At 46.8% G+C, this 26,618-nt stretch overlaps 1 protein-coding gene across 1 annotated transcript in view; it reads right to left on the reverse strand.

Moving 5' to 3' along the window:
• Positions 1–26,618, reverse strand: part of LOXHD1 (lipoxygenase homology domains 1) — a 211,359-nt gene that overhangs the window by 41,785 nt on the left and 142,956 nt on the right. Inside the window, exons 25-31 of the mRNA XM_006835145.1 lie at positions 26,398–26,562; positions 20,945–21,126; positions 12,819–12,935; positions 11,647–11,809; positions 5,216–5,370; positions 2,931–3,140; positions 2,711–2,846 (exon numbers count right to left, since the gene is read on the reverse strand). Coding sequence (XP_006835208.1) covers positions 2,711–2,846; positions 2,931–3,140; positions 5,216–5,370; positions 11,647–11,809; positions 12,819–12,935; positions 20,945–21,126; positions 26,398–26,562 — 1,128 coding nt within the window. The remainder of the gene's footprint in view (positions 1–2,710; positions 2,847–2,930; positions 3,141–5,215; positions 5,371–11,646; positions 11,810–12,818; positions 12,936–20,944; positions 21,127–26,397; positions 26,563–26,618) is intronic.

The raw sequence follows: 26,618 nt of genomic DNA on the forward strand, positions 1-26,618 counted from the left end.
ACCACTTGTTTGGAATGTCAAATTTCTAGAACCCTCTGGACCAATTATCTTAGGTGAACTGAGCAATCTTATGTGAAACATGGTAAGAACAATAGGTCCTTGCTACATACAGGGGCTGTTGTTGTTAGGTGCCATCGAGTCGGTACTGACTCATAGCGACCATATGAACAACAGAATAAACTACTGCCCGGTCCTGTGCCAGCGTCACAATTGTTGCTATGCTTGAGCCCACTGCATTAGGGACTTACACACCTGGAAAGCTGACCATGGTCAGCTAAAAGAGGTCTTATGAAAAGTAGGAGTTTGGAAGGAAAGCATGTAACATAGGAGCCTTGGTGGTACGATGCTTAAGTGCTCAGCTGCTAGCTGAGTGGTTGGAGGCTGAGACTAACCCAGTGGCTCTGCGAGAGACAGATCTGACAACCAGCTCTCATAAACATTCTAGCCTAGAAAACCCTAGGGGCAGTTCTACTCTGTCACATGGGGTTGTTGCTATAAGTCGAAATGGATTCAACAGCAACCAATAACAACATACATGTAATATGGTAACTAGTAGTTATGGTAGGCACCCATTTCCAAAACAAACGAGATTTATCAATATAAAAACCTGCTCAGGTAGTGTGACCTGGACTTCTAGTTGCCCACTTGTAGCTAGGAGTGACAATGCTATGTAAGGAACAGTTGTTGGGTAGGCTTCTGGGGAAATCTTTTGTAAAGGGACTGACTCAGCTGAAAGGAGCAGCCTTTGGGCCCTTCTCCTTCCTTTCACTTTGTTTGGAATGTGGTTGTGTTGGGTGGAGCTCCAGCAGCCATTTCAGAACCACGAGCAACCTTTAGGATGGAAGCTGCTTGCAAGGTTGTCAAATGAACAAATTGAAGGAGTCTAGATCCTTGAATTCACAGACCAGCTGTGCCAGTCTCAAACTACCTACTTTTGAACTACTTTTAAGTGAGGAGGGGAAAAAAGAAACAAATTTGTTTAAGTCGCTGTCTCCAAGTCTCTGCTACTGGAAGTTACTAATTGATGCAAGCTGAAATCCTTCTTCAAGTCTATCTTCTTCAATAGCTTGAAGAGACTTTGACATCCCACTATACAAATTTGTAGCTCTTTGAAAAGTTTTTCTAACCAGCCCTTCCTGGCAGCAACTACCTACAGCATCCTCTGCAACTGCCCATGCCTGCTTTATCTTTATAAGGAGACCCCACTGGACTTTCCTCTGGTGATCATAGTGCTTAACTAAGGAGAGGCCTTTCCCGTGAGTCCTGTCATTTAGTCACATGATGAGAAGGTGGAGTGTAAACAGATTGGCTCTCTCTGCCCTCACCCACAGACCCACAGTGTGGGTCTCCTGGAGGGGCATAGAGCAGTGTTCATGCTTTTATGTTTAAGAGAACTGAACAGAAAGGCCATACACCTGGATGTCCAATAGACAAGCATGTTGTTAAGTGCTGTCAAGTCGATTCCGACTCATAGCAACCCCGTATAGGGTTATCAAGGAGTGGCTGGTGAGTTTGAACCACTGACTTTAAGGTTCAAATGACCTTGCAGTCCAGTGCTTATCCTATAGCGTTAGCCAAGACTCCAAAGACAAGCATAAACCTACCTTTATCACAAAACTTAGTAAAATGAACTTGTGAGAGGATTACAATACTGTTCTATGGAAGTGGGGAAAACTGAAGTCGTGAGAATCAACTGACTTGTCCAAGGACAGATATTTTATCATCAGAACCAGAAACAGAGCTCAAGTCCCAAAACAACCAGCTCAGTACTTCTCCCCCACCACATACCATATCAGGCCTTAGTTAGTGTGAATGAGAGGCCAAGGTATGCTCCTGACATGTAAGGGATTCTCACAGTTACTGTTACATGATGTCTCATGAGAGCTATCCTAGGCCCTCTAGGCTGGCTCCCTATTCTGTGAGTAAGGACAAAGGCACAGTTCATAATAACACACTCCTGAGGATGATTCAGTGGATTGAAGGCATGCCATTGATGGGTGCCATTGAGTTGGTTCTAACTCACAGCAACCCTACAGAACAAAATAGAACTGCCCATAGGGTGTCTAGAAGCAGATTGCCAAGTCTTTTCTTCCATGGAGAACTGAGTTAGAATAGCCGACCTTTGGGTTAGCAGCTGAATATTAAACCATTCACCACTGGGGCTCCTTTTTAGGCCATTAGCACCCTCACTTCTTTTAGTCTTTGCTTTCCCATCTGTTGTTGTTAGCTGTTGTCCAGTTGGCTCACAACGCCTGTGCCATCCTCGTGATCTGTTGTGTATCAAACTGCTATGATCCATGGGGTTGACATTGGATGATTTCAGAAGCAGGCCACCAGCAATTCCTTCCTAGTCTGTTTGAGTCTGGAAGCTCTCCCTGAAACCTGTTTCAGCATCACGGCAACACACCAACAGTGGCTGCAGGTGGGGGTACACTGGCCTGGAATTGAGCCCAGATCTCTTGAATGCAAGTTGAGAATTCTACCACTGAACCAAATCTACCCCCATTCCCTAATCTGTAAAAGAGAGACAACTCCTGTCCTCTCATCTCACAGGGATGCTGCAGGGTTGAAACTCAGCAGAATATGAAAACTATGTGTTAATTATAAAGTGTAAGTCAGAGGATGGTGGAACTGGAGAGCCCATTAAAGAGTAATTTTAAAACATTGCCACCTGCCTCATCCTCCTCTAAAGAATTCTCAGATGGCCTACCTGGGCCCTCTTGAACGTAGTCCACCATGGGCCCCGTCACAGTGTTGATGTCGATGTCGGCCATCTTGGAACTCAGAGCGATCTCCCAGAAGTCTTCGGGGCTGCTGCAGTTGCTACTCCGGTCCCCAGTGTACTCCTGTCCGGAAGATCAGGGCTCAGGCTCAGTGCGCCCCTGCCACTTCTGCCCCACAGAGCCTCCCCCGGGTTCTCCTCACAGCACCTTCTCATAAAAGAGCCTCTCGAGCCTCCCGTCCTCCTTCTTCAAGGACAGCCAACGCCCACACAGGAAGAGGAACTCATCCTCGTTGGTGTCATTCCAGATCTCCACCTTCTCCACGTACCAGTCTGCGCACCATTTGCTGTTGTCATGGCAGAGTTTGATCTTGTAGATGACGCCCAGGTCAGCAGCCTCGATAATGAAGGTGTCGGCCTGCAGAGTCCAGAAGTGTGGACAAGATGAGGGCCAGCTCTCTAGCTCAACCCACTCAACCTTATACATCCAATACCTTCCATCCCCTCAGGAGCTGGGCTGAACAGATCTGGCTCAGGAGCCCAGATCTCTAACACAATAACATGCGGATTCCAGGGCCCTCCGTGCCACCTTCATCACTATCTTAATTCATGCACTCACTCAGCAAATGTTTACTGTGTGCCTACTTTGTGCCGTGGATCGTACCTCAGATGTTCTGATTCATTTAACTTTCACACTTCACCACACTTAACTCTGTTTTATGGAATCCTGGTGTGGCACTGTAGGATAACCAGTAGACTGTTAACCACAGGGTTGGTGGTTCAAACCCACCAGCTATTCCTTGGAAACCCTAGACAGGGTCACTATGAGTCATAACAGACAATGGCTCTATTTTACAGTGGAGGAGGCAGGCACAGAGATTTAAATAATAAGATCACACAGCTTGTAAGTGCCAGAACCAGGAGCTGAATCCAAAGATCCAATGTCTGGATGCCAGGACCTACCTTCCCCACCCACCACCACTCACTGCCATAAAGTCGATTCTGACTCACAGCGACCCTATGTAGGGCTTCTGAGGCTATAAATCTTGATGAGAGAAGAAAGCCTCCTTTTTTGTAGCTGGTGAATTCAAATGGCTGGTTTTGTGATTAGAATCTCAGTGTACAACCCACTATACCTCCAGGGCTCCTTGGTGCTGCCCTAGTGCACGGTGTATTTATGAGTGTGCCTGGTGAGGGCATGACTAGTGAAGAATCCAAGATTAGGGCCAGTCCCTTTCTCTCTGACATTCCGTCTCTCCAGCTGGAAAGAGGAGGATTTGGGTTTTACCACGGCATGAACAATGATGTCTCATGTGTGTGGAGACAAAGTATTCTTACTTCTCTCCACCCATTTTCAATCCAGGGGACTAGTCCCACTTCAGGGGCAGGAAAACCCAAGCTGAGAAGCAAGTGGTTTGTATCTGGATGGAGCTGATGAGAGGAGAGCCTGGTGGACTCCTGAGGGCCTTGCTGTGTCTCTCCTGCAGACCTACTCAGCTGATGCCCACTCACCAGGAGCAGTGGCTGAACTAAGGAATGCACCTCGTCTAGCAGCAGGACACAGGACACACTTGATAAATTCTCACCTGCATCACTGGGGTAGGAGCCCATCACCTCTGTGGATACAGCCTGGCCTGGGAGACTGATAGGAAGATTTAGGGGATGGAGAGGAGAAGGCAAAGAGGCTGAGGAGCAAGTGAAGGCAGTAAGGTCAGAAGGGCACGGGAGAGAAGATCTGAGGCTGAGAGAGGGTGTTGAGTTGGAAGGAGGGAAAGTGTAGTGACACTTGCCCCAGAAGCCCCTCTGCATCAGATTTCTTCCTGTTTGTAAAGTCAAAGTTCACTAGAGCTGGATGCAGCTGAAGGCACCAGCCAGCCAGTGATTGCCGAGCTGTGTTATAGCCCAGAATGCTTTGTTTGATAAAGGGCTTGCTTGGACCCGGATAGACCAGGTCAAAGTGGATCCACCTGGGTGGAGTAGGTGCCTTCAGTTCCCTTCCACCTCCAGCGGTTTCTAGGACCTTGATGCTGCCAAGGGCTGAGGACAGAGAAGTTCAGACAAGGAGCTGATGGCAGAACCAGGCTTCTGGCCTCTGATTCACACCCCCAGTCTGAGTTTCTGTTAGCTCAGCCCCTGTTATTTCTCAGTGCTCACCTTCATGCTCAGGAAAATTCAGCAGGATGAGTTTTTTGGAAGTGCCCCATTCCCACACAGCCCAGAACTTCACACTGCCCTCTGGCTTGCCCAAACCCTAACTTTTGCTCTACCTGCACTCCAATATTCAGGGCAGGTAGATGTGTGTATAAGTTAAGGCAGGGACCATGTAAGTCTCTATCACAGGGTGGGGATGGGAGCAAGGGGAAAAGGCCAGGTAAGAATGCATGACACATCACAAAGTTCCCAAACTGTCCTAAGGGGCCAGGAAATGCTGGCCTTAGGTGCCTGGGTCTGGGGTGGAGGTGAGAGGAGAGGAAGCCCAGTGAGACATCATACCATTCCTTTTTCAAACTTGTTGGTGCGGTTCTCTGACTTGCCAAGGTACCGCTCCCCTGTGTCTCCCAGGTCCCCATAGATGGTGATGTAGACTTTGGCATCTGTTCCTGCCCCAGGAATGTTCCCTGTGAAAATCTGCACCGAGTACAGCACAACTGGGCAGGCAGGTAGTTGGACAGACAGACAAAGGGAAGAAATGAATGAAATCACTTTAGGTTTGGGGGTATTGAATTTGTAGGAGGGGCTACGTTCCTGGTCCAAGCTTCAAGGAGTCAGTGGTGGTGGTGGTGGTGGTGTGCCCTGGAGTCAGTTCCAACTCACAGAGAGCTTGTAGACTGTCTCCAAGGCTATAAATCTTTATGGGAGCAGAAAGCCTTATCTTCCCCTCCCCCCCAGAGCAACTGGTAGATTTGAACTACTGACCTTGTGATTAGCAGCTCAGCTATACTACCAGGACTGCCAACGAATCAGTGCTTCCCTTTAATTTGCTCAGTCATGCATGTTCAGCTGTAAACCCATGTGGATTCACCAGTAGAAGGTTCTCCCATCTGATCTGAACCCAGGTTGACTCTAAGAGACCCAAATGATGGAGACTGCTCTCAAGTCATTCAACACAGGCTCAGGAAACACCCTCCAAGGAGTCCACACTGTGGTCACTAAATTACCTACCACGATACACCTACAACAACCAACACATCCTCCCTTTGAGGACACCGAGAATCAACGCCATAGCCTTCTAAAGCACCTATGGGGAAAAATCACTAATTTTGAAAGAGTACTTTGTCCTCAGGGTCATCTGGCACCTGCCCCATCACCTCAGGGAAACCCCATCCACTCATTGTGCTTGAAGACAGCACATGTGTAGGGCTCAACAAACACGTCTATAACTGTTATTATAAAGACCGAAAATGAGCAGATGCTTCCTTGTTAGCCTCTGTGTGTGCTGCTGTGTACTCCCCCAGGAAGAAGAAAGCATCTCTTTTCCACCTCCACCCCAACAAAGAGACAGGTCTGGTCTTTCTGGTGGTGCAGTGAGTCAGGTGTTCAGATGCTAACTAAAAGTTTGGCAGTTCTGGTGGGTTTGACCTGCTGACTTTGCCCTGAGCAGTCCAGTGCTTATCTTACAGGACCACATCAGGACTCTGACATTTGCTAGGGTACCACTTAATTTAGTGAGTAGTCCTCATGTGACCTGAAATTGAAAGCACCTCCCAAAGTGTTTTGCCCCAAATCAGAAACAATCTGTATATATGGTCCTCATTAAACAGGTAAATTATTACTTAAGTATATCTATATCCATAAGATAATAAACATTACAGATAATTATTATTGTTGTTAAGTGTCATTAAGTCGGTTCTGACTCATAGTGATCCTGTATAGGGTTTCTGAGGAGCAGCTGGTGAGTTTGAACTGTCAACCTTGAGGTTCAAAGAGACTTAGCAATCTGGAGCATTAACTCACAATGCCACACCAGGATTCCTTAAAAGAAAATAAGTTATTTTAAATGAGTGACAGATATTTAGATTTTCCAAATGAAAACTGTTTTTTTCTTAAAAAAAAAAAAAAAGGTTGGCAGTTCAAATTCACCACCTGCTCCATGAGAAAACGATGAGGTATGCGGCTTCCATAAGAATTTATAACCTGGGGAACCCTCTGAGGTTGCTATGAGTCAACAGAATCAACAACAGTGGGTTTGGTTTGGGGAATATTTTTTTAGGAAGAAACGCTGAGTAATCTACTTCTAAAAATCAACCAATGAAAATTCCATGGCACATGGCAGTCTGATCCACAACTGATCAGTGGTGTAGGACCAGGAAGTCTTGGGACCCACTGAGCATGGGGCTAGCACAAAGTATTCCCTGGACCCTCTCCATATTCCTCCTTCTAACGAGCTTTCGAGTTCTAGGCCAAGAAAGAAAGGACTCAGATGAATTAAAGCTGAAGTTTTAAGGTGAAATGTGATGTGGACGGCCCAGAGGAGGTTGATTTCCTCCAGGTGGGGAGAAGGTGAAGGTTGTGGAGCTTCCAGTTTCGATGGGTGGCAGGGACACTCCCCTTGCACACTTAGACCTGATAGGGAGACGGTGGCCAAGCTGATGTGGGGGGTTAAGCAAGGAGGCCTAATGGGCAGAAAAGGGGTCTCCTGACAAAACCAGGGATTGTGGAGAAGAGTTTCTGGCTACCCAGGGAAATGACACCAGAGTGCTGGCAGAGGGGGTACAGGCATAGGTGATGTCCTCCCTGGACTCAGGCCAGGTTCCTCCTGTGAGCCCCAGGATTCTTACATCAAAAACAAAACAACAACAGCAAAAAATCACTGCCACTGAGTCGATTCCAACTCACAGCAACGCTGGAAGACAGAAGAACTGCCCCAGGATTCCCAAGGCTGCCATCTTTATGGAAGCAGACCTGCCACATCTTTATCTCACAGAGCCGCTGGTGGTCCAACACCGACCTCTCCGTTAGCAGCCACGTGCTTTAACCACTGCGCTAAGATGAATATCTCTCCTTCCCTGCAGAAATGCAGATGGGCCTTCGACCCAATTCTTGTAGGTAGACTCAGAACCAGATTTTATTAAATTTAGACAAATACGAGTAAGGTAATGTGTGATGTTCATACCCACGTGCACAAAATGGTCACTGTTATTCCCTGTATTTTCCTTTGGGTTAACAGCATTTTTCTCCTATGAGTGCTGCCTCCCTGGATGCTCCTACTTAACTTTGTCTCTCATACTTCGGACATACTGTCAGGAGGGACCAGTCGCTGGAGAAGGATATCATGTTTGGTAGGGTGGAGGGTCAGAGAAAAAGAGGAAGACCTCCAACGAGATGGATTGGCCAAGTGGCAGCATCGATGGACTCAAGTGTGGCAACAATAGTGAGGCTGACCCAGGATTAGGCAGTGTTTTGTTCTGCTGTGTATAAGGTCAGTATGAGTCTGTACCAACTCGATGGCACCTAACAATAACAATCTACCCAAAAGGAGCTCTGGTAGTATAGTGGTTATGAGTTGGGCAGCTAACCTCAAGGTCAGCATACTAGCTGTTCCTTAAAAGACAAAATGAGGCCTTCTGCGCCTGTAAAGATTTACAATCTCGGAAACCCTATACAGGGTCACTATGAGTCAGAACCAACTCCATGGCACATACCAACCAACTATCAAATCTACCCAAGGAGTCCTAGTGGCTCTGTGGTGAGGCACTGGGTGGGTAACCACACGTGGGTAGTTCAAACCTACCAGCTGCTCTGAGGGAGAAAGATGAGGCGGTCTGCTCCTCTAAAGCTTTACATTTTTGGAAACCTTACATAGGGTCTTTATTTACTTCCAAAAATTAGTCAGTGAAATGTTGACTGACAGTATACTCCCTGACGGACTCAAACACACCAGCTGTGAAGGGGGTGTCAGGCCAGGAAGTGCTTCATTCTGCTGCATCCGGGTTCACCCTGAGTGGGAACCGGCTCCAAGGCACCATCAAAAGCAGCCTTCTGCCCACTCTCGGAGGCTGATGTCAGCCATGCTCCTGCACATTCTTTTGCTCTTGTCCTACACCTGCTGTGTGTCCCCCGAGGCTGGTCTCTAGTTCAGGTCACTACTCCTTCGACCTGGAGGTCATCTCTACCTCTACAAGATGGCAAGCTCACACAGCCCCACCTGAACTCCCCTCACCCTTTCCCAAACCTGCTGCCCACCCATCTCCTCTGTCCTACAACCCCACCCAACACTCAGCTCTCTAAACTTCCCTAGAGGATGGTGAGAACTGAGCCACCCTCCAAGAGGAGAAACCAGGAACTGGTCACACCTCCCACCCAGCCCAGTGCAAAACCCACTCAGCATTTCACGTGTTGGATTAATAAAACAGCCTCCTCTTTTGTTGTTGAAAAGATTCCATATTGCCCAAGCCTGTGATGCCGGCCCTGACAGGAGTTGGAATGGAGGTACAGTTCAAACACAACAGTTGCCTGTTTTCTCCTGACCCACCTCACGTTCTTCCTCCCCACTATGTTTCAGCTGCTGTAGGCCAGGTGAGGCTGTGGAATAACCCCAGGTATGGTGGGCCTGCCAGGCTCCCCTTTCTGCCCCTATTGGAACAGGTCGTTGGAATCCTTGTCCCGGGTGGGGTGCATGTCACTAGCAGCAGTGATTAAGTGGCACCCCCTCCACCCCTCTCGCTGCTTTCTCCAGTCCTTTGAGAATGAGGAAAACTGAGCAGTGCAGTTGCGCAGTCAGATCTGGCTATTTCTGGATCCTCCTCCCTTCAGCCCCACCCAGGCCGAGGCTCGTCAGTGCAAAGACGTTTCCCTAGAAACAGCACCAAGCTCTGAGTGGGCTTTGCGGCGTATTATTAATTCAGAACAGCCCGAGTGTGTACTGGAACGCTCAGGGCAGTCTCTGGGATCCAAGTTGAAAAGGTCTTTACTCCCCAGATTTAGTAGCAAAGAAGGTCCAAAGAAGAGGTATGGGTAGGGAAAGGCACAGTATTGGTACAACACTTGTTCTCATCTCTAAGTGAGTTTAAACTCTGGTTAAAGGAACATTAGAGCACACTGGCACTGTAGGGTAAACACTGAACTGCTAATCACAGGGTCAGCAGTTCTGCATGGGAGAAAGATGAGACTTTCTGCTTCTGCAAGGATTTACAACCATGGCAAACTTAACAGGGTCACTATGTTGTTGTTGTTAAGTACCATCGAATCAGTTTCGACCTATATCAACCCTATATAGGTTTCCAAGTAGCAGCTGGTGAGTTTGAACTGCTGACCTTGCGGTTACAAGTCCAGCACTTCAGCCCACAGCACCACACCAGGACTGGAGTCACTGTGAGTCCAAATCAATTCAATGGCACTTAACAACAACAACAACAGAAATAGGTAGAGTGGTTTTAATGGGTCCCTAGCTTGAGTCTTGGTGTAGCACTGTGGGATAAACACTGGACTACTAACCATAAGATTAATAATGGTTCAAACCTCACCAGCTACTCCTTGGAAACCTGATACAAAGTCACTATGAATAAAAACTGACTCGAGGGCACTTAATAACAATAGTAACAATGTAAGGCAAATGGTTAAGCATTCAACAGCTAACCAAAAGCTTGGCAGTTTGAAACCACCCAGGGGCACCTTGGAAGAAAGATCTGGTGGTCTGCTTAAACAAAATTAACCCTTGAAAACCCTGTGAAGCAAGTTGAAATCAACTCAACAATAATTTTTAAAGTAGAGAATTAAGAAGAAAAACTATATTTGTTTTTCTAACTGAAAACACAAGTCAAATATATAATAAGCCCTGGTGGTACAGTGGATAAAGCACTCAGCAGCCGACTGTAAGATTGGCAGTTCAAACCCACCTGCTTTGCAGGAGAAAATGTGGTCATCTGCTCCTGTAAAGACTATTGTTGTTGTTATGTGTGATGGAGTCGGTTCCGACTCATAGCGACCCTGTACAGGGTTTCTGAGGCTGTAAATCTTTATGGGAGCAGAAAACCTCATTTTTCTCCAGTGAAACAGCTGGTAGTTTCCAACAGCTGACCTTGTGGTTCGCAACCCGATTCATAACCACTACGCTTGGAAACCATCTGGATCAGTTCTACTCTATCTGGTAGTGTTGCTGTGAGTGGGATTTGATGTGAAGGGATGAGTACGTGAGAACAAATGCACCAGAGGCCCTATCAAGTGCCAATCCAGGATGTTTCCTGATTCTTCCTTAGTGGGCACAGCTTTTCCAGTAAGAGCCAACAGGACCAAACCACATGATTGCTGTTGTTATTGGGTGTTGTCGATTTGATTCTGACTCATAGTCACCCCATGTGACCGAGTAGAACTGTCCCATAGGGTTTTCCAGGCTGTAATCTTTACAGAAACAGACGGTCAAGTCTTATTCTCAGAGTTGCTGGGTGGGTTTGAACAGCTAACCTTTCTGTTAGCAGCTGAGCACTTAACCATTGACCCATCATACCTCCATACACACACATTGTTGTTGTTGTTAAGTGCTGTTCCAACTCAGCAATCCTGCATAGGATTTCCAAGAAGCAATTGGTGGGTTTGGACTGCTGACCTTGTGGTTAGCAGTCCAGTGCTTATCCAGCAGTACCACACCAGAACAAGTAGCCCAATAAACTAAGTGTAGAGAGGAAACAAGGATGGGATAGCCTTGGCATGGGAAACACGTGATCCACATTACTGCAATGTCAAGCAGGGAAGGGTTGAGCACCAACCTGGAAGTGAGAGAGCCTGAACTTTGAAGAAGAGCTCTGCTACGCATTAACTGTGTAAACTGCAGCAAGTTATTTAACCTCTCGAAGCCTCCGCTGCATCTTTACAGAACATAGATAATAATAGAACCCGCATGGAGAACTCAGCCTGTGCAGGGCAGGCACTCACAGAAGGGGCCATGGTACTGGAGCTGCTGATGGTTTTGATGACCATCACCAACTTACTGTCCAGAGGCTCCTCTACTTCCTTGTAGATTTGCCTCAGGGAACCATCTTTCATGTACTTTTCAGTGAAAATGTCATAAGGAACCAGTTCTCGAATGGTCTTCTTGTCATCCTCGGAGGTGGCAAGCCATCGATCACAAGGGAAGGTCAAGGTCTCTGAACCCTGAAGTAAGAGGGAGAGAGGAAAATGAGCCCTTCCTGAAAGACTGCTGACTCTCAGCATGTCAACATGCATGGAGGCCAGGGACAAGGCAGAAGGCAAAAGGCACAGGAGAGCCCTTAGTCCAATTCCAGCATATTAATCTTACTTAAGGACTTTCAGAATCACATCCAGTGGGAAAGTTTTGAAAGGTCCCAGAGTTCACTTAAAAATAGATAGCACCTCATTTGGAAGACTCCAATTTAGTGGGTGTAGGGAGAAGTTATACATTTTTTATTATTATTATTATTGCAATAGACGGGAGTCCTGGAGTGGTGCTGTAAGTTAATGCGCCAGACTGCAAAGCCACTTGAAACGGCAATGTTGGTGATTCAAGCTCACCAGTCACTCCTCAGAAACCCTATACAGGGTCGTTGTGGGTCAGAACCGACTCGACGGCACTTAACAACAACAACAATTGCAATAGACACACAACACATACAATATTTCACCAATATCTACACGGATACTTCAGTAACATTAATTACATTCTTCACGCTTCTTTCAGATGACCCCACCACCACTAAAACACCTTCAGTGCACCTTAAGCAAAAGTCTTCACTTTCCCTCCTCCTCCCACCTTTGGGAATCACAAACTACTTTTGGTGTCTGTGTATTTATTGATTTCATATAAATGACATCATACACTGCTTGTCCTTTTGTGTCTGACATTTTGCTCAGCATGAGGTGCTGTAGTTTTTAATTGCTCCCAAGTCATTCCTATTCAGATATTGAGAACTACTTTCTAGGTTTAGAATCTTACAGCCTCTGAATTTTTCCAGGTTGATCAAAGTGGATTTCTTTCTGTGAGTTCCTGTGGGAGGCAGGAGTCGCTCAGTCATGCCTTGGAATGAGGAGCAGAGCCATGGCTGCCCAGACTCTCCTCCTTGGCCCACCAATCAGGTTCTGAAACATTCTGTCTTGGATCTGAACTAATCCCTGCACTCTTGAGTGAACCGGCTCAGAAACTCACGTCTTTATCTGGGAGGAGCCTGCGGATGTCCACGTGGGAACAGTGCCACCCCGGGTTTATGCCTGTGTTATTATGGCCAAGCCGAATTTTTTCAATGACTTCTCCCACATCTTCTAGCTTTGGAAAAGAGAAGACACCAGACATTAGCCAAAGTTCGAGGAGAATACCGTCTCAGAAACAGCCTGCCTCCCTAGCGCACCTACCTTCAAGTCCCTTTGAGCTTTCAGGTCACCTTCTCCCAATGGATGTCCTCTGTCCAGACAGGCAGGCCACACTCTCCTTTGAACACACTATGTTCATGATTCTCTTCCCCACCAATAACCTCTGAGACTCCAGGAAGAGCCTAGTCCTCTGTCTTGCATTACATACTTACCATTGTGGCAGCTCATCCTTCCCCTGCTTGAGGACCAAACTGGGTTTCAGAAGATGAGTTCTGGTTCTGCCTATGCCCCTGTCTGACTGAGTGGACCTTTCACAGCCCACTCTAGTCACTCATCTTCTATGCTCCCTCAACCCTGTCATTCTCCCCCCACAGGACCTTTGCACATGCTTGCCTTGCCTGTCTACCTTCCTCTTCTTTACCATATCGCATGCCTGTTTAAACTCATCATTAGGATCTCGGATCAAGAACCAGTTTTTCAAGGAAGTCCCCTTGACCACCACGAGGAGGTCAGCTCTCTGTAGGATAGGCTCTTCTAGCAGCCTACGCTCCCCATCAGAGCAGTCACCTGTGTGATGACCTCCCCTCCATCACTGACAGCCCAAGGGAAGGCACCTCATCTCTTTTTGTTCACCACGAGGGCATGCATTATCCCCAAAGGCACATCATCAGCTACTCAGGGAATCTTTGTTGGAAAAAATGATGTTTTCCAGCCTATAACTGATTGGAATACCTAAAAGGGGTTCTAGAACTTGTCCAGTGAAACAGGCCACTTGCAGAGCCTTTGCAGAGTATAGAACATTAGGTGGAATCCTGAGTCCCATCCAGAACCTTCTGAGGTGAGACATTCCTACTAAAAAGGACAAGCACACCAGCTTGGAACAGCTAGAGTGACAGAAGATGCATCTTCAATGAAAGATCATCAGGAAAAACCCAAAGCAAAATGTCAGCATGACTGGCTACTGCAAGAATAAACAAGCTGTTCGCCAGGAAGCCATCAAGGCAAACAATCAAGTTCCCTCAGGACAAACTCCCCTCTAAGACTGAAACTCAAAGGGAACACACAAACAAGCATATAAGCTTGCTGGCAACCACATTGGGCTACTGGTGAATGGAAGAGTGGCAAAGGCAGCAATGAAGAAATGGGCTGAGTTCAACCTCAGTCCATTGACTCCTGTTGACCTGGAGATGAGAGAGAGAAGAGGAAGGGCTGGTTGGTCCAAAGTATGGTGAGGCCTGGGGAAGCCTGAGCCCATGGACAAGGCCATAGCCACAGAGGGCTAGAGCTGAGAGTGAAGCATCCAGCTGATATGAAGTGAGGGGAGAGGCACAAGAACACCCAAATTTGCAGATAGTACTCATTTGATCTAGCCTCGATGGCTTGATAATCAGAACTCGACTAGAGAAAGATAAAAAAACACAAATTTTGATAAAGGCAACAAGGGTAAATTGCTACACTTTGATGAACCTGACCTATACTCATGGAGGTAGTAACTCTAAATATCAACTGAGAGGGAAGGAGTCTTCACATCAAGTATCAATGCTATCCCCTCTGTACACAGGGTATAGAGGGATGGGCAACTTAGACATTGGCTACCTAAAATGAGGGGGCGATAAAGGCATGAAGTAACTGACTTACAAGGTTTCAAGAGGGAGTTTAATTTAAGAGTGTGTGGGGGAAGAAGGGGAAGAAAGAGTCCCCTGAATAGTTTTCATCTTGTCTAGATAGGTCTAGTTAAAAGAGATGGGGATAAGAATCTTATGATTCAATAGTGAGTAATTGTTATCCTGACTAATTGTGACTGTCACAATTGTAAAGGTAGAAGTTTTGAAACAAAAATGGGGGAGCAGTTAATCTTTCAGTCCAGAAACAAAGGACCCTAGGACCATCAAGGGAGAAGAGCACAAACGGAATGAGGGACCTTATCCAGAGACACAGTGACACCAGAGATGGAGGCAGAGATGGGAGGCATGCAGAATAAGAGTGGCTGAGGACTCTAGATTCATGGGAAGAGAGGGCCTAAGAGATAGTGACCATGAGACAGACTTGCAGAATGTGCCTTTCAGTGGTATAGATTACTATATATGCCTGAGTGTTTTGTGTGTGTGTGTGTGTGTGTTTTTAAAAAGAGCTAAAGTGAATATAGAGAAATACTGTTGTTATTGATGGTACATGGTGGGGATTATAATTATTGTGATGAAACAAGTTGTATAATTTGTTGAATATAAAACTGCTGATGTGCCCTGTAAACTTTCACTCAATCCACAATAAAAACTTAAACAAGAAAAAAAAAAATGAGTGTTTTCTTGTCTGCAAAAGGGTATGAAAGAGTCAGCCAGGCTATCTCACACTGCAGGGTGAACCCTAGGCATGATCGCCTATGTGAGTAAGCTCTGCTGGATGAAGAAGCCGACACATGTGTGCCCTTATCAGCTCTGGAACCACAGGACAAGGCTGTCCTCTCCGCCTGATGCGTCATCCTGCTCACACACACACACACACACACACACACACACACACATACACCACTGCTCTCTTCCTGCTGTTTTGCCCTCCTTTATTACACACTAGTCTGTCTCCCACTCCAGGACCCCTGGAGAAATCTCTCCTCTGAAATGATGTTTTATAGATAAATCTAAACCCTACCTCATTCCTAACAGGACCTGGAGCAATAAAGAAAGAGATGAGAAAGTCAGGTCCAAGGGAAAAAGAAGCCAGTCAAACCAGCTGCCAAGGAGTAGCCACCCACTCGTGACAATTTCACATGTGTCAGAGGAAAACTGGACTCCATAGGATTTTCAATGGCTGATTTTTTTGGAAGTAGATCACCAGGCCTTTCTTCTGATGTGCCTCTGGGTAGACTTGAGCCACCAACTTTTTATTAGCAGCCAAGTGTGTTAACCATTTGTACCACCCAGACTCCAAATATAACAATAACCAGATGCACTGGCGCATGGCTGGTCCATGGAATCCATGCCAAAAGATTTGATAGAATAGTTGAGGTGGTAGGGTGGTGGGAGTGGATCAGGCTACCCAAACTACTCCATCAAGCTACCAGCTACTACTATAGAGAGTATTCCAGAATACTTCATTGTGCTCCTGAGGAGCCTGTACATGGAGTAAGAGGCAGGCATTTGAACAGAACAAGGGTACACTGAATGGTTTAAAATGAAGAAAGGTGTGCGCCAGGGTTGTATTCTTTCACCACACTTATTCAATCTGTATTCTGAGCAAATAACCTGAGAAGCTGGATTATATGAAGAAGAACATAGCATTTTAGAGGAAGATTCATTAACAATCTGCAGTGCAGATGATACAACTTTGCCTGCTGAAAGAAAAGAGGACTTAAAATATTTACTGGTGAAGAACAAAGACTACAGTCTTCAGTATGGCACCTCAATGTAAAGAAAACAAAAATCCTTACCACTGGACCAATAAATAACATCATGATGAATGGAGAAAAGGCTGAAGGTGTCATTTACTTGGATCCATTATCAATACACATGGAACCGCAGTCAAGTAATCAAACAATATATTGCATTAGTCAAATCTGCTGTATAAGACCTTTTTAAAGTGTTCGAGAGCAAAGATGTCAGCTTGAGGACTAAGGTGCACCTGACCCAAAACATGGTATTTTCAGTAACCTCATATGCATGTGAAAGTTGGACAATGAATAATGAAGACTGTAGAAGAATTGATGCGTATTAATTATGGTGTTGGAGAAGAACATTAAAAGTGCCATGGACTGCCAAAAGAACAAACAAATCTGTGTTAGAAGTACAGCCAGAATGCTTCATCTGTCATACTTTGGACATATTATCAGGAGGAATCAGTCCCTGGAGAAGGATGTCATGCTTGGTAAAGTGGAGGGTCAGCAAAAAAGAGGAAGACCCCCAACATGATGGATTGGCACAGTGGGAATAGCAATGGGCTCAATTGTGAGGATGACACAGGGCCGGGCAGTGTCTCATTCTGTTGTGCACAGGGTTGCTGTGAGTCATAAACAATTCAACAGCAACAACAACTGAGGAGGCGGCATGGTCAGCCCTGGAGTGTCTCCTGAGGACAGAGTACTCTTGATGCTTGAATGGTGTTGAAATGGTTGAGTCATTTGTCCAAGTCGAAGCTCCTGTAACCGTAGACAGAAGCAACCTCTGCAGGAATGAAGCAGCTTCCAGTCAGTGGCTTCTTCCTCCCCATATACCCACCCACCGATGGTCATCAAGGGGGATGCACCAGCGTCAGATGCAGAGCCATCCCAACAAGCCACTTGACTTTCTAGGGCTCAACTTCCCCATCTGCAAAATGGGGAGCATAGCACCTTATCCAGCTGAAGTCAGGGATACAGACAGGGTAATCCCCTGAGGTCACTTCCAGGTGTAAGGTCTCAGACATGGCTTTTTTCTTCTTCTTTTTTTTCATCAACTACTTTCTAGTTCCAAGTGACTGACCGGCAGGGCTCCACATCACTGGAAACTCTGAGAATTCACAAGGAATCTGCAAATTCTGCACTCTGCCCGTCACCCCCCTCATGGCTGCTCGCCTACACTTCATCAGAGAAGTGAGCCTCCAAGTCCAAAATGACCCTCTAGGGGGATGTGTGAGCCCCAAGGGACCTTCTGAATGATTAAGCAAAGCTTGATGATTTCAAGCTGATGTTCTTTCCAAGGACATATGTAAGAAAGCCTTGTTCTTCACAATACTAGAGCACGAAGCTATCGGTGACATCCTTGGTTCAGACAGAATTTCCCTTGAGGATACGGAGCTGCCAGCAAAGTCAGGAGTGAAAATTCTCTGCCTCCCCCTCTGCCCAGGGGCCCCATCCCTCTTTCTTCAGCTCATCTCTTCGAGGTTTGACATGTGTGGACCTAAAGCCTCAAGGGGACTTGGGTGACCTTATTAATCACCCAGTGTTGTATGTGCACTGGTGGTCATCTCACCATGACCCCCAGAGAACAAGGAGGTCTTTCAGGGGACTGCAGGGGCATCAGAGATTGACTCAGGACATCTGCATCAAGAGAGACCCTAACACTCTCCCAAGAGGTGAAAAAATGAAGCACAAAAGGCTCTGGAATCAAAATGCTTGAGTTGAAATCCTGTATCTGCCATACTTTAATCATGATACCTTGAGCAAGTTACTTAACCTTCCTGTGCTGTTTCCTCCTCTGCAAAGCACAACAATCAGCGCACCTAACTCTTGGAATTGTAACGAGGATTAAATGAGTTGGCACACTGAATGCTCAGAATAGGGCATGTGGGGAAAAAAAGAAGCCACCCAAAGCAATTGCTGTCTAGTGGGTTCTGGCCCATGGCAACCCCATGCGTTAAAGAGTAGAACTGAGCTCCATAGAACTTTCTTGACTGTAATCTTTAGAGAAGGAGGTGGTGCAAAGGTTAAGCTCGCAGCTACTACCAAAAGGTTAGCAGTTTGAATTTACCAGTGGCTTGCTGGGAGAAAGACTTGGTGATCTGCTTCCATTAGGATTGTGCTGTCGAGTTGGTTCTGACTCATAGTGACCCTGTATAGGGTTTGAAGAGCAGCTGGTGGGTTTGAACTGCTGACCTTGTGGTTCGCAGTCCAGTGATGAACCTACACCAGGAGTCCATAAGTATTACAGCCTAGGAAACCCTATGGGAGCAGTTCTACTTTGTCACATGGGATATCTATGAGTCAGAAAATGGATCTGATGGCAACAACAAGCCTTTATGATAGCTGGTTTCCAGGCATTCCTTCCATGACACTGCTGGGTGGGTTCACACTACTAACTTTCTGGTCTGAATGCAGACCATTTGTGACCCCCAGGTCTGATGTATAGGAAGTGCTCAACAAATGTTAGCTACTACTGTGATTTTTCTGACCAACCTCTTGGTTTTAGGATGAGGTCACAGAGAGAAGGATTGGCTTGTTCAATAGTTAGTGGGTGGGTGGGTCAGAATTTGAATCCAGAGATGTGGACTCCAAATCCAATGTTCTCACTTTTACCCGAAGGTCAGTTCGAAAAGAGACGTGGAGAGACAGGAAGAGAGACAGGCAGAAGGACTGATGTTAGAAGACAAAGCTTTTCCATTTGTCTTCCAAACTCTCATACACCCCAAAGATCCATTAAATTTGAAAACCAAAAAGGCAGCAAATTACTGGCAAATTCTGGCTGTCTATTAATGGGGACTTCATTGATAAAAGTCCCCGGAAATCATGCTGAGGTGTAATCACAGCTAACAGCCACTGACGCCAACAGGCTCAGATGAGTCACACACAACACATCTTGAGTGGATATGTTGGCGTGGTGTGGACAAATGATTCACCCTTAAGTGTTCCTTGTTAAACACTCAGCAAAAGTGGCAAACCTTCCCACAAGTGCTGATGACTCCCAGAGGAGTTGGGAGGGACCAGGGTTCCTCTGGGACACAAGATGGCCAAAGAAGAAAGAAGGCACTCAAGACCTTGTTTTCCACCAAAGAAATAAGGGGCACCTCTCCAAAGCCACTACTACCTGGAGAACCAGGCTGCTCTCCCTTCGGGTTGCCCTGTCTTCCTGTTTAGGTCCTGTTTCTTCTCTGCCTTCAGCATCTTTCTGTCAGGGGGTCGTACTCTCTCAGATGCTGGAAGTTATGCTAGTGGTATTTCACATACCAGAAAAGTCACAGCCATGTGGAAGGGTCAGTGGCGCTTCCAGACTAACACAGACTCGGGAGAAAAGCCTGGCCATCTGTGAGAATGATGAAACCCTTTGCATCACAACTGAATATTGTCTAACACAGTGCTGGCGGAGGAGCCTCCAGGCTGGAAGACACGCATAATACAAAGGAACTGTAACAATAACAATGCTGAAGATGTGCAGGACCCAGGCAATGTTCTGTTCTGTTACGTGTGGGGTGGCTGTGGGTTGGGGCCAGCTGATTACAACAACCACATCCTTGCCCTCTGTGCAAGTCACATCACTCTCTCCTGTGGTGGCTAAAACTCAAACCACATGCTGTGCTTATTCCCACCTCTAAGGCTGACCATGCTGTTCCCCTTCCTAAGAATGCCTCTGCACCTTGAAACTGACTATCCCTAGGACCAGCTCACAGCCACCTCTTGCAGGAAGCTCTCTCCCATCACTCCTGGCCACCTGTAACATGCTTTGCCACCCACTGCTTACCCTCCCCACCAAGAGCACTTCTTGTTAAACCGATCCTCTGGGGCTGAACCCTGCCTCCAGAACACCTCTGCTGTGTAATTTACAGTACGGTATTAAATGCTGGGTGTCCCAGCTTAGCCATCTTTAAACAAGGGTTGATTACAGGACAGAATTGTTGTAGGTTTCCAAGGGTTAATGTAGGTGACCACAAGCCAAACTCGACTCTCTCACTAGCTTTGTGTGGAGGTCTGCGGTCCTCATCTAGACTGCAAGGCCCTTGAAGGCAGGGCCTGGGTCCTCACCTCTCTTGTCTCTCTGGCAACCTAGCACACAGCAGGGCACATAGGGAGGCACACTGGGTGGGTTGCTATGCAGATTAATGTGTATAGGATGCCCACAATCAGAGTGAACACTGAACCCCCAGCCCCAGGCCCAGCGTGATGGGGAGAGCATACCAGAGGGCCTTCCATATCATGTTTGGCTACACTCTGAGAGCTGAGGCAGGAACCAGCAGATCTCATCTCATGTTATATCTGGTAGTGGGACTCCCACCTCCCCCAGCATTCAGCATTCAGCAGTCTGAAAGCATGTCTTGTCATGGACGTTTGTCTGTTCTATTTGGTAGCACTGGGGATGTCCCCCTGAAAGTGTACCTCAAGTTTTCCAAAGCCCTCTCCACCCCTTCTCTCCTTTGATCCTGACCTCTGACCTGGAGGAGCCGGGCCAGGCTCACCATTCTCACAGTCACATGGCTATCCTGAGCACATGTGTTCTGCCGCTGAATACAGGGCTCCTTCTCCTCCCCTCTGAGCCCTCACCCCTCAGACCTGGCTTCCCCAGCTACCTCCATGATGAAGCGGGAGGCAGACTTCTTCTCAAAGAACAGTTTCTGCTCCCGCTTATTGGTGCACAGGTACTTCTTCTGGGTGCACACGGCATCGCAGCCATAGATGACAATGAAAATGTTGGCATCTGTCCCAGCGGCAAAGACATCACTGGTGTAGAGGGTAATCTCGTAAGGCACAACTGAGGATGGTGTGAGCACAGAAAACAAGTGAGAGTGAGGTCAAGTTCTTCTCCACTGCCCAGACCTCTCTAACCGAGAACTGCTAGCAACCCAGGGGCCCTAGCAACCACAGGTGGAAGTCCCTTCCAAGCCCCCTGTCCCCTCAGACCAGGGTCTCCGACCTTCTCCCATCACAGAGCAGCCTGGGTGAAAGACAAGCCTGGGCTCAAATCCCAGCTCTAACCTGGCTAGCTGTGTGACATGGGCAAGCTACTTAGGAGCCTCGTTTTCCTCATCTGTAAAATGCCCTCAGTGAAAACAAGAGCATCGTATTTGGAGGACCAGTTGGCAAACTGGATCAGCCAGAATCCTTCACCTCACTCTCAGCCCTCACTTCCTCCAGGTTGATCTGTCCTCCCCAACACATCCACATGGCACCTGGTCCCTTGTTGGGTTGGATGCAGAAAGGGGCCTTGTGGCAATTTATAAAGCCCCCTATAGGGCAAGGGAGTCCCTGGTTAATGTACTTAGCTGCTAACTGAAAGGTTGCAGGCTCAACTTCACCCAGAGGTGTCTTAAAAGAATGGCTTGGTTGTGTGCTTCTAAAACTTCAGTCATTGAAAACCTTGTGGAGCACAGTTCTTCTCTATACATGGGGTCTCCATGGGAGGGAAAACAAAAACTGCTTGTTATGTTGTTTTTTATAGGAGAGAGAGACATGGAGGTGAGGGATGTGCCAGGGTCCACTCAACTTTAGCAGAAACTGTCCCCATCAGGAACTGTCTGTTTGTACTGAAGAGATGGACCCATCAGTGCTGTCAATAAGCTGTTTCCTGGTGGGCAGCCACCAGCAAGAGCAGACACCAGCATTCTTTGATGTGTGGGCAAAGGGTCCTTTGCTCCAGAAACTCTGGGGTGCTTGTTAAAAATATAGATTCCCAAACCCCTTCTCAGATTCTTTGCAGGGTGGACCTAAGGATCTAAATATTTAACTTATTCTTTACACAAAGGTATAAGTCCAGTGGTTTGAAACGGTGTGCCCACTCTGGATTGAGGCCCATTAACAGAGTTTGAAATGAATTTCACGGCTTGTTGTTATTGTTGTTATATGCTGTGGAGTCGGTTCGAATTTCAAGGGTTGTTAGCAATAATTTTAAAAAGTCGGTAGCATTGAATAGAATTAAATAGAAAATATTGTGCATCACCCATAATAAGGGTAAATATTTCTCTTGAGACATTTTTATCTCTATGTCTCTGAATTAGATACTTACTTTGGGCCACAGTTAACACATGTATTCCTCATTGTCAAGATGGCTAGGTTCCAACGATCAAGATGCTATATGAAAATTAGCATTGCATGAAAATAGAAGATGACCACATCAAATCACAGAAGGGAGAATGACTCCATCCTATACTACCAAACCACTGAGGATCATGGCCCAACCACGCTGACACATACCGTAACCATCACAACCAGCGTTCCTCTTACCTCACACCTCAGTGCTCCTTACTACTAGACACACACCATTACTGTGCTAAATAATCACATGATCGATTTTTTAACGATTGTCATCCATGTGAAATGTCAGATAACAAGATAGTCAATGCTATGGTACTGTAGGATAAGCACTGGGCGGTTAACTACAAGATCAGCAGTTCAAGCTCACCAGTCGCTCCTTGGAAACACTATACAGGGTCGCTATGAGTCGGAACAGAGCGAACAGCACTAAACAACAACAAGATGTAAAAAATTGAAGAAAAAAACCCCAGCAAAACAAAACCCAGAAAACCAGCCTTTTGGGAATCTATCCTAGCCTATGATCTTGACTTTTAAAAGAGGCCATCATTAGAAGCCACTTTCTCACAGGTAACTTCAAACTTCTCCAGAGGACAAAGTTACTGTTCCTTTATAATCATAATTACTTTATTATAGTAGTAACACTTGTATTAGTGATAGTTATCATTCACTGGGTACTTGCTATATATCAGACTCCTTACTCATATTAGCCTCACAATGACTCTTTGCAGAAGGTATTCTTAGATCCCCATTTTACAGATAAGAAAACTGAAGCTCAGAGAGGTGAAATTGCCTGCCCACGGTCACATGGTTGATCAATAGATGAATTCTAACTTGAACTGAGGCTTGAAGTTTGTGTGGTCGATTTCTAAGAGGTAGTGTTGACATAGATTTGAGATAAATACTGCTGACTAATTGCGTTGAAGTGTAAAGTCATTTGAACTGCAAAGTCGGTGGCTCAAGCTCACCAGACGCTTCTCAGAAACCCTACACAGAGTCGCTATGATTCGGAACCGACTTAACGGCTCTTAGCAACAACAACACCCATAAGCCACAGAGTCCTGGTATGGTGCTGTGGGTTAATGTACTGGACTACAAAGTTCTTTTGAACCACAAGGTCAGCAGTTCAAGCATACCAGCCACTCCTTGTAAACCCTATACAGGGTCGCTATGTATCAGAACTGACTCAATGGCACTTAACAACAACAATAAGAAACTCATTAGCCACAAGGAGGGGCAGCCCACAGGGGTGACCAGCAGTCCCATAATGGCCTGAAAGGGACCCTCAACCTGCTGTTGGGCCCCCATTGAGGGGTAACACAGCCAACTCTGCCTGCCCCTCACACAGAAATGGAAGGGCCACCTCTGCCACAAAAGCCCTGCCCTGTGAGTCCTCTTGGGTGTCTCTGCTTAGGAGACCTTGAGCAGAGAAACTGGCTAGAGGAGCTGAGTTTTCCTGAGTTGACTAGCAGAAGCTCTAGAAATTTCTGGGCAGGAGCTGCCCACCCGTCAGTCCTCACTGCCTCAGTTTCTGGCTCTGCCTCTGTGTGCTTGGCTGTGCTGTGTGCCCTTGAACATGGTATCAGCTTCACCTCTCTGGACCTCAGTTTCCTCACCTACAAAATGAGGGGGTTTAACTAGATGTGTTGTTGTGAATTTTATTTGGTTTGGAAAATTCTTATAATATAAGTATCAGGAATATCCAGATAAGACTCAACCTCTCAAAGCTGCAGAGCATGAAGGTGGGGAGGGGCTCTTCCTTCTCAGTCTTGCCCTCCCCACACCTTCTACTGCTAGCAATGCTGGGGGCATGAATGGGGCCTGAGTCTCCCTGCCATATCTGTCCTATGTGGACTGAACAAGTCTGTGCTCACGAGCAACTCCATCTGGTCAGCTCTGCCTGGCTTCAGCTCTTGATGAGCTGTCAAGCCTACTTCCAAGTCCCTGTCTAAACAAACACACACACAAACAAACAATCACTGCCATCAAGTCAGCCCCAACTCTGAGAAACCATCAAATTTTCTTGACTGCAATCTTTGCAGAAGCAGACGCAGGCCTTTACCAAGGCCCCACTGTGTGAATGGAAAAGGCCAATCTTTATGGTTAGCAGGCGAGAACTGTTTCCTAGGTCCCTGGGTCCCTGAGCTAGTCACCAGGCAGGGAGGAGGCAGCAGCTGTGTTCCCACTCAGCGCACCACCACCTGAGAGCTGATGCCCCAATGTCTCCATCTGAAAAGTCAGTCTTTGCTGACCTTTTTCCTTTGTGTGTGTTGCAGATGTGAACTTACAACTACAAAGCGTACGTGACTTTCTTCTAATGTCAAGCTGGAACTGACTAGAGCCATGGTCAGGCTACAAAAATTCTTTCTTTTCTTATCTTTTTGGTTTTTTGCACACAGGAAGCTGGTCCTGGGAGAAACAGTTCCCAAAAGCAGGTACAGTGAGGAGTACTCTGGTTCTAACCAGCTCTACCTCACTGTTCTCTCTCATTGTCTATGTGTGATTGGGAACGTCTGTCCACACAGGCCCCCGACACTGCCCCAGTCGTGTGCACCTCTGCTGAGTCAATCAGTGTGTCTGTGTTAGATCATGGGGGGCAGGGGCTCGACCAGGGGATCTGCTGTTGTTGTAAAGTGTTGTCAAGTTGGTTCTGAGGAACAACTGGTGGGTTTGAACTGCTGACCTTGTGTCTGGCAGTGCTTATCCTACAGAGCCAAACCAGGAAATGACACCCTTTTTCAAACTTTGGCCCAGAAAGTATTTTGATGATCTAGTCTCTCGTACTTTGGTCACGTCCTTGGAGAAGGACATCAATGCTTCGTAAAGTGGAGGGTCAGTGAAACAGAGGAAGACCCCCAATGAAATGGCTTGGCATGGTGGCAGCAGCAGTGGGCTCAAACATAACAGCAATTGTGAGGATGGTGCAGGACCGGGCAGGCAGTGTTTCATTCTGTTGTGCTTAATGGCGCTGTGAGTCGAAGGTGACTCCATAGCACCTAACAGCAACAACAACACAGTGTTTAATATGAGTTGTTTGGGGAAAGTCTTTTGGTACAGGTAATTATTTAAGGAGCCCTGGTGGCATCATGGTTGTGTGCTGGGCTGCTAACTGAAAGGTTGGTCATTCAAATCCATCAGCTACTCCGCAGTAGTAAAGACCTGGCAATCTGCTTCCATTAAGATTACATCCCACTAGGGCATTTCTACTATGACCTATATGGTCCCTGTGACTTGATAGCACACAGAAATTAAGTTAGAGGGAAATGGCATTCTCTGAATTTGGTTCAGACATCAGCAAGTTCAATAGAGTTTATTTCCGTTTGATTCCCAGGACCCAGTACATAGCTGGAGTCAGTGTGGCGCTACAGGATAACGTGCTGGACCACAAAGTCGCTTTGAATCACAAGGTCGGCAGTTCAAACTTACTAGTCACTCCTAGGAAACCCTATACGGGGTCACTATGAGTCGGAACCAACTCAACAGCCCTTAAGGACAATACATAGCTACACATATATAAACATTTAATACATGTTTCTATGTTGATGGTGGTGAAAGGTGGGTGTCAGAATTGTTCTCCTTTCTGTCAACCTGTAAAAAGAATTGTATTGACCTTCTTTTCTTTCCCCCCAAATCAGGAGACAATCTTACGGGTGGTGGTTTCTTCAGGATTCTAATGACGACAAAAAGGATTGGTGGGTGTCAGTAATGACCTTCACAATTAGACCTTTCTCCTTCTGGGACACTCCCTGCATTTGTCTCTATTTTGCAGATGAGGAAACGAAGCCCAGAGAGGTTAAGTTCTCTCCTGTGTCAACAGCTTGTTTTGGGGGGTGGGTATTGGGAACAAGTCTCTGAGTCCCTCTTCTTGGGCCCAGGGCTCTAACCACAACCCCACAGACCCCAGGAGATTAGGGAAGAAACAAGAGGCCCAAGGCTCCAGCGTTGATGCTAGAGAAGCGATGGGGCCCAATGACGGTGGCGGTGAGGTCCCTACATGGTGTGTAGCGCCTTGTCTGAAGCTCTGCATGAAAGAGGTCCCTGACGATGGCCCCGTCATCTTCGTTCTTGGCCAACCAGCGGCCGCAGGGAAACATCATGCACTTTCCAAGAGACGGGGCGTCCACCTCCACCCAGTCCACAAACCAGCCTGGAGCCTTGCCTGCAGGGAGAAGAGAGGAGCCCTGGACTTCAGGGACTTCAAACATCTTTCCCTCC

Source organism: Chrysochloris asiatica, unplaced genomic scaffold (assembly GCF_000296735.1).
Source record: "Chrysochloris asiatica unplaced genomic scaffold, ChrAsi1.0 scaffold00015, whole genome shotgun sequence".
In the NCBI taxonomy this organism is placed as follows: Eukaryota; Metazoa; Chordata; class Mammalia; order Afrosoricida; family Chrysochloridae; genus Chrysochloris; species Chrysochloris asiatica.